Raw genomic sequence first — 9036 nt, 5'->3', positions numbered from 1 at the left:
TATTGTTACCATAGAAGATATAATCCGCCAAGTTTTCTCGAAATAGCCTGTGTTTATTTGTGTCCTGAATGTCAACAACTTGATGCAAATACTCCGTTGTTCCTGGTAGAAACTGAACATGTCCGGGCTCCGTTGGGATATAGTGTGCAATATTTCACCATTTATCTTCCACTACCATGTTATGCATTATGATACATGCATACATGATATATCGTAGAGTTTCTAAATCCAATTATCGTGCTGCATTTTCAACTATATGTCACTTCGCCTTCAGCACTCCAAAAACACGTTCCACATCCTTACGTGTTCTTTGTCTTCTCTTACAAAATTTGTCTCGTTCTTCAACCGGGTGGCGGAATGTCTTCACGAAAGTGGAATACTGAGGATATATTCCATCTGTAAGGTAATACTCATATTTGTATTCGTTTCCATTCACCGTGAAAGGAGCATCTGGGGCCTTTCCATTCAAAAGATCGTCGAATATTGGCAAATGATCAAGAACGTTGACGTCGTTGTTGGAACCCGCAACCCCAAAAAATGCATGCCAAATCCATAAATCTTGAGAAGCAACATCCTCTAAAACCAACGAAGGTGATCCATGATGACCACTTGCATATTGCCCTTTCCATGCTACCGGACAATTTTTCCATTTCCAGTGTGTGCAATCAATGCTTCCGATCATTACGGGAAACCCATGGTGTTCTTCATGCGCCGCATACTGTCACACCCCAAAACTGATGGCGGAAACGTTCCGGGGAAGAGGACGTCATGTATAGCATCACTACCAATGAATAACAACAATCATAGCAACACAACCATTACAGTGAATATTTGAATAAAATGTTTACATCTGTTTGAAACTCAGTTTGAAATACATCCAATAGTTTTACAAAATAAAAACTTAAAATCTCTAAATGCTTCGGTTCCTCGAAAATCCAACAAGTACCTGCCTACTGATTTCCTGAGAATACAAGCAGTTTGAAAAATATCAGCATAAAGCTGGTGAGTTCATAAGCAGTAATTTGTAATCAAAACTTATTGATAAGCGAGCCGAAATGATTATGTAGTTTCAAGAAAATCCGATATTTTCTTTTGTGAAAAACGTAGTGTGATCGATTTCATATACAACCATGAATGTTCGTTTCTGAAAATCGTATACATATGCAAAATACTACTTCATGTGACTAGCTAAAGCTAATCATGAAATATACATATTTAAATGTAAAACTGTAGCATAAATGATTCGGTTTTTGAAAACCCTGGCTCGGCCAGTATGCATAGTGTGTTTAGTTCTATTTGGTATAAATAAAACTACTGAAGAAAACCAGGTTGGTAAACTATCGATGATTTATACATAATGTGAGTCGTATAATCATGCTTGATATGACTAGAGACCTTTCCAACGTTCTTCAGGCGTTGACGTTAAATGACATTTGTACATCTTAGGCGTGCCCGCCAAACTGTAGCTAACAGTCAAGATGTGGGATTGTCAGTCCCGAATAGATCTATTCACAAACCTCACGCTCTCCCTCCAGGAGACTCTGGTTATACAGTGGTAGGATTTATCCCTGTACACCTAAGGGTACAGTAATAAAGTAGCGCCTCACAGTATCGTATAATCTAGTTTACATGTAATGCTGTAGCGTTATACCGTATTGAAAATCCGAAGGTATACCACGTATAGTGATAAGTTACAGTTATGAAAATCATGATAAAACAGTGATATAAACTGTAAACGGTTTCTGTTCCAGTGCATATGTTTAGTAGAGAAGTTCCTATGCTTGATAAGTTTGTAGAGAAATCCCAAACTATACCGATTATAGTTTGCATGTATAACGTAACGAATAACGTGTCCGGAAAACTATGCAATTTTGTGAAAACGTCCCTTATGCTCAACATAGTGCAAAAGGGAAATAAAGTATGAAATTTGCATAAGTTTTATGTATATTCCTAAAAACATTTATGTTTAGCTTATAGGAAAAACATTTATGTTTAGCTTGTATTCCCCCCCCCCCCCCCCCCCCCCCGAAAAGCTTAAAAATACGGAAAAATGTAGGGGTATGAACTCACTGTTGTTGTGTGGAGTTGTTGTCTGAAATGAAGATTCCCAAGTTGTTGTACGATACCCTTAACGAAATCCTAGTATCAAATAAATACGTATATGTATCTAAATTAGCGATTTCGATAAATAAAGTGTCATAAGAACACTTGAATTCGGTTGAGCAATGTTACCAAGACTTGCTTGAATCGAAGAAATGGGTTTTCAGCCAAAAGTACCACTTAAAAGGTGTTTACAGTCTCTGAAGGTTGGCGAGTTTACGGTTTCTAAAGATTGGCGAGTTTACGGTTTCTGAAGATTGCCGAGTTTTCGGCCGTAAACTCAAGAACTGAGTTTACGGTCTTTGAAGCTTGGACCGTAAACTCGGAAGAATGATGTTTGGATGCTGATTTCGACGAGCTGAGTGTTTCCAGACGTTCCAAAGGGCTCCAAACGTGGTTTTCTCGATGTTTTCTGTATATTTTGTGAGTTTACGGTTGATGAATCTTAGAGAGAGGAGGAGAGAATGCGGCTAGAAACGTCCCAATGAAGTCAGAGGCATCGCATTTATAGGGATGAGGTGAGGGGTCCACTCGTCACTGACCGTAAACAGGTTTACGGTCGTAAACAAGTTTACGGTCGTAAACCCACTTCGACCATAAATGTTTGATTTTTTTTCCAGATTTTCGGGTTTCCGCGCGATTTTTGGTTCCGATTCATAAATAATTTAATTAAATATAACTAGATTATTTTAATAAACCAAAGAGTTTGACGGAAAAGTTAACAAATTTGAATTTTTATTAACAGGATCGCATAACGGAAACGAGATAAGTTTCGGGTTGTCACATCATTCCCCCGTTAGAGGGAATTTCGTCCCGAAATTCGAACCTAGAATACAAATCATGGATTAGGAAAGAGATGTGGATACTTCTGTTTCATCTGATCTTCGCGGTCCCACATGAATTCAGGCCCCCGCTTGGCATTCCAGCGAACCTTCACTATAGGGATGCGACTTTGTTTCGTTCGTTTGACTTCCCGATCCATGATTTCGACAGGTTCTTCCACGAAGTTGAGTTTCTCGTTGATTTCAATCTCGTCGAGAGGAATCACAAGTGTCTCATCGGACAGACACTTCTTTAGGTTCGATACATGGAAAACAGGATGGATGTTGCTGAGCTCTTGTGGTAACAAGAGTTTGTATGCTACGGGACCGATCCTAGCAAGGATCTCGAATGGTCCGATGTACCTTGGGTTTAGCTTTCCACGCTTTCTGAAGCGTATCATGCCTTTCCAGGGTGAGACCTTCAGAAGGACGCGATCACCAACCTGGAACTCCAAGGGTTTTCGTCTCTTATCGGCGTAGCTCTTTTGCCTGTCTCGTGAAGCTTTCAGTTGTTCTCGGATTTGTACAATCTTCTCCGTTGTCTCTCGAATGATTTCAGGACCGGTGAGAGTACTGTCGGGGATTTGACCCCTGGCTAGCTGTGTGTCACCCACCTCAGCCCAGCACAGAGGGGATTTGCACTTACGACCATAGAGAACTTCAAACGGCACAACCTTGATGCTGGTATGGTAGCTGTTATTGTAGGAAAATTCAACCAAAGGAAGATGAGTGTCCCATGACGCGCCGAAGTCAATGACGCAGGCTCTTAACATATCTTCCAAGGTCTGAATTGTTCTCTCACTCTTTCCATCAGTTTATGGATGATAAGCCGTGCTCATATCCAATTTAGTTCCAAGAGCCTTCTGCAAAGACTGCCAGAACCTCGATGTAAACCTGCTGTCTTGATCGGAGATAATGGGTGCAGGTACACCATGAAGGCGAACTATTTCTTGAAGGTATATCCGTGTGAGTCTCTCCATCATGAAGCTTTCTTTAATTGGTAGGAAGTGGGCGGACTTCGTCAACCGATCGACAATTACCCAGATGGCATCGTGCCCACTCGGAGACCTGGGTAACTTGGTGATAAAATCCATGGTTATCTTTTCCCACTTCTACTCAGGTATTTCTGGCTGTTGAAGTAAACCTGAGGGTTTTTGATATTCAACCTTCACCCTGGCGCAAGTCAGGCACTTGCCCACGAAGGTAGCAATCTCTACTTTCATTTTTGGCCACCAATAGAGTTGTTTGAGATCCATATACATCTTATCCGAACCTGGGTGAACAGAGTATTTAGTCTTGTGAGCCTCATTCATGACAACCTCTATGTAACCACCGAACTTTGGGGTCCAGATTCGGTTCATGAAATAGTAGACTCCGTCTCCCTTGATCTCTAGATTCTTTTCCATTCCTCTCAAGGCTTCACCTGGCATGCTCTCTGGTTTTAAGGCTTCCAGCTGAGCCTCTCTGATCTGTGTGGACAGGTGGGAATGGATGGTCATTGTTAGTGCCTTCATCTTACGCCCTAAATACTCCTTTCGACTGAGGGCGTCTGCTACCACATTGGCCTTGTCGGGATGGTAGCGAATTTCGCACTCGTAGTCACTGAGTAGCTCGACCCATCATCGCTGTCTAATGTTTAACTCCTTCTGATTAAAGATGTGTTGTAAGCTCTTATGGTCGGTGAAGATAGTGCACTTGGTTCCATAGAGATAGTGTCTCTAGATCTTTAACGCAAAGACCACTGCTACCAAATCCAAATCATGAGTCGTGTAATTGACCTCATGTGTTTTCAACTGCCTCGAGGCATAGGCAATAACCTTTCCTCGTTGCATGAGCACACAGCCTAGGCCCTGATTGGATGCATCGCAGTAGACCACGAAGTCTTTCGTCCCTTCGGGCAGGGACAAGATAGGTGCGCTGCACAGGGCCTGCTTCAATGTTTGAAACGCAGTGTCTTGCTTGACTCCCCAACTGAAGGTTACACCCTTTTGTGTCAGGGTAGTTAAAGGCTTAGCGATTCTGGAGAAGTTTTGGATGAACCTGCGATAATAGCCCGCGAGACCTAAGAATTGCCGGATTTCTGTGGGTGTCTTTGGTGCAGACCAGTTCTCAATCGCTTTGATCTTGGAAGGGTCCACATGTATGCATTCTTTGCTAATCACGTGTCCAAGGAAATTCACCTTCCTAATCCAGAATTCGCACTTCGAGAATTTCGCATACAGCTTTTCTGCCCTTAACGTTTCCAACACATGCCTTAAGTGTTGTTTATGGTCATCCTCACTCCGCGAATAGACAAGTATGTCATCAATGAACACAATCACAAACTTGTCTAAGAAAGGACGGTACACCCGATTCATCAGGTCCATGAATGCTGCCGGTGCGTTAGTCAGACCAAAGGGCATTACTACAAACTCGTAGTGTCCATAGTGAGTTCAGAATGTTGTCTTGGGCACATCATTCTTGTGAACTCGCAAATGATGGTACCCTGATCTTAAATCGATCTTTGAGAAATAACTGGCTCCCTGATGTTGGTTGAAGAGATCGTCGATTCTTGGTAAAGGATATCGGTTCTTGATGGTCAGCTTATTCAGCTCTCGATAGTCAATGCACATCTGAAAGGATCCATCCTTCTTTTTCACAAACAAGATCGGAGCTCCCCAGGGTGAGGAACTCGGCCTTATGAATCCTTTGTTGATCAGCTCATTGAGCTGACTGGATAATTCTTGCATTTATGTAGGCGCTAAAAGGTAGGGAGATTTAGCTACAGGAGTAGCTCCAGGGATCAAGTCGATACGAAACTAAACTTGACGTTCGGGAGGGATTCCTGGGAGATCTTCAGGGAAGACATCAGGAAATTTGCAGACTTCGAGGATGCTCTCGAGGTCTTTAACTTTTTATGCTTCGTCAACAACATGAGCTAGGAATGCATGGCACTCCTTCCGCAGATATTTCTGGGCCTTGATGAACGAAACGATACGGAGGTTCGAAATGAGCTTATCACCATAAATCATAAGGGTTTCGCCAGAAGGAAGATTGAGACGGACAGCCTTCTCGAAGCAAAGAATATCAACATGATTGGAGATTAACCAGTCCATGTCAATAATGATGTCGAAGCTCTTGATGGACACATGCATAAGATCGATAGGAAGAGAATAATTGTCTAGAGTAAGAGTGCAGCCTATGAATATGTCGTTAGTGCTCTCCTTCTTTCCGTTAGCCATCTCGACGGTAAATGTTTCGGTTAGAGGTTGGGATTTACATTTGATTAGGTGTTTAAATGAATGACTAACAAAACTCCTCTCCGCACCAGAATCGAAGAGAAGGCATGCATAAGAGTTGTCAAGGAGGAACGTACCCGTAACAATGGTAGGATCAGCAACTGCTTCATTCTAGCCCATAGCCAAAACTCTCCCTGTATTGCCACCATTTTTTGCCTTGGGGCAGTTTCTCCTGTAGTGCCCAGCCTCTCCACATCCATAACAAGTCTGACCAACGCCTGCTCCCGGGGCCTGGTTGGTTAGTTGAGATGGTGTCTTGCAGTATCAAGTTGTGTGTCCCTTCTTCCCACAGTTGTTGCAGATCAACTCACAGCAGGGCCCGTGATGATGGAAGTTACACTTGGTGCACAAAGGCAGTTTTCCAGCATAACCACCTGTAGGGGATTGGGTGGTTGGAACAGCAGTGGGAGCAGTAGCAGCATGAACTGCTACTATTTGTTGTTTCTTGGAGGGCTCCTGCGAAGACTGACCCTTTCTCTTATTGTCAGACTTCTTCTTCTTCCCACCGCTATCCTTTTGGGGTCTAGGGACAGTTGTCACTTCATCTAGATCGATTCCATGATCGATCAGAGTTTGTCCCAGATCCTTGGCGCTTTCAAACGTAGTTGGCCTAGCAGCCAAGACATTTCCTTTGGTGGGTTGCGTCAGTCCCCAGATGTACCTCTCGATTTTCTTGCTTTCCGGGGTGACCATTCCCGGACAGAGAAGCGCCAGATCACATAATCTAGCAGTGTAAGCAGCGATGTCGGAACCCTTCATCTTCAAGTTCCAGAGTTCGTGCTCCAACTTTTGCACTTCGCCCCTCGGGCAGTACTCCACTAGCATGAGCTCCTTAATCCTTTCCCAACCCATGGCATTAGCCACTAGCAGGTTTAGGGTTTTGACTCGACCATTCGACCAGGTCAAGGCTCTGTCGGTGAAGATGCAGGCGGCGAATTTCACCTTGTTTGCTTCCGAACAGACGCAAATTTCGAAGATGGATTTGATCTTCTCGAACCATCGAGTCAGGGCGATGACACCTCCATTTCCATCGAAGGACTTGGGTTTTGCAGTCATGAAGTCCTTGTAGGAACACTCTTTCTGATGTCCCTGACCTCCATCTTGTCTCTGTGGGTCGGTTCCACCTCCAGCTCCTCCAGCGTTCACTTGTGCCATTGCTGCAGTCACGGCGGCGGTAACTGTTTCCTGGAACATGATATGGTCGAACTGAGGAGGTGGTGGTGGTGGCGGAGTGTCGTTGTTCCTTCTGATGGGTCTTGGTCGGGGAGGCATCTTGTTCTAGAAACAATCAGGAAGAATAGGATGGTAAGTCCTCGAGATATATAGAAACAAAATATATTTCATCCTGATAATGAAAGTATTCTACCGAGCGATAATCATAGAAAGGTTACTAACACAAGTAAGTTATCGCTTAAGGACGGAGAGGTAGCAATACTTAGAGCGAATCCGTGTACTAAGTTTGGCTCTAGAGAAAATACTCCTATAGTATTTCATGTGAGATGATTTTTGGTAAGTTTTAGGCCTGCTGTAGCACCACAGTCACTCCCAAACACATGTTGGTCATGTCTTGACTGAATATAGTTGATCAGGCTATATTCACCCTAGACATGATTACATAACTGCCTAGGTTTAACCGCAGCGTTCCAACATCCAAAATACTTTTGTTCAGTTCTACTAGCGACACGAATCCTATTATGTATGCATGCTCGTATACTTCTTATAAAAATACTTATATTTTGAAAGTATACTTTTAGCGTAGAGCACTTAGGCCCCTTAGTGTTTATAGTTGTATACCATGTAAGGTTCGGTATACTAGTTCGCTATAAACATGGGCTCTGATACCAATCTGTCACACCCCGAAACCGATGGCGGAAACGTTCCGGGGAAGAGGACGTCATGTATAGCATCACAACCAATGAATAACAGCAATCATAGCAACACAACCATTACAGTGAATATTTGAATAAAATGTTTACATCTGTTTGAAACTCAGTTTGAAATACATCCAATAGTTTTACAAAATAAAAACTTAAAATCTCTAAATGCTTCGGTTCCTCGAAAATCCAACAAGTACCTGCCTACTGATTTCTTGAGAATACAAGCAGTTTGAAAAATATCAGCATAAAGCTGGTGAGTTCATAAGCAGTAATTTGTAATGAAAACTTATTGATAAGCGAGCCGAAATGATTATGTAGTTTCAAGAAAATCCGATATTTTCTTTTGTGAAAAACGTAGTGTGATCGATTTCGTATACAACCATGAATGTTCGTTTCTGAAAATCGTATACATATGCAAAATACTACTTCATGTGACTAGCTAAAGCTAATCATGAAGTATACGTATTTAAATGTAAAACCGTAGCATAAATGATTCGGTTTTTGAAAACCCTGGCTTGGCCAGTATGCATAGTGTGTTTAGTTCTATTTGGTATAAATAAAACTACTGAAGAAAACCAGGTTGGTAAACTATCGGTGATTTATACATAATGTGAGTCGTATAACCATGCTTGATATGACCAGAGACCTTTCAAACGTTCTTCAGGCGTTGACGTTAAATGACATTTGTACATCTTAGGCGTGCCTGCCAAACTGTAGCTAACAGTCCAGATGTGGGATTGTCAGTCCCGAATAGATCTATTCACAAACCTCACGCTCTCCCTCCAGGAGACTCTGGTTATACAGTGGTAGGATTTATCCCTGTACACCTAAGGGTACAGTAATGAAGTAGCGCCTCACAGTATCGTACAATCTAGTTTACATGTAATGCTGTAGCGTTCTACCGTATTGAAAATCCGAAGGTATACCACGTATAGTGATAAGTTATAGTTATGAAAATCA

General features: G+C 42.5%; 1 protein-coding gene across 1 annotated transcript; it reads right to left on the bottom strand.

Annotated features, from left to right (window-relative positions):
• Window positions 1-259: 259 nt before the first annotated feature.
• Window positions 260-682, bottom strand: LOC145067098 (uncharacterized). The gene has a single exon (XM_079014306.1). The coding sequence runs from the start codon at window positions 680-682 to the stop codon at window positions 260-262; it is 423 nt and encodes a 140-aa protein (XP_078870432.1).
• Between the last annotated feature and the right edge of the window lie 8354 nt (window positions 683-9036).

The sequence above is a fragment of the Lactuca serriola genome, chromosome 8 (genome assembly GCF_051521515.1).
Source record: "Lactuca serriola cultivar US96UC23 chromosome 8, Lser_US96UC23_V15, whole genome shotgun sequence".
Lineage (NCBI taxonomy): Eukaryota > Viridiplantae > Streptophyta > Magnoliopsida > Asterales > Asteraceae > Lactuca > Lactuca serriola.
The sequence above is the reverse complement of the archived record's forward strand: the minus strand, read 5'-3'. Positions and strand labels throughout refer to the sequence as shown.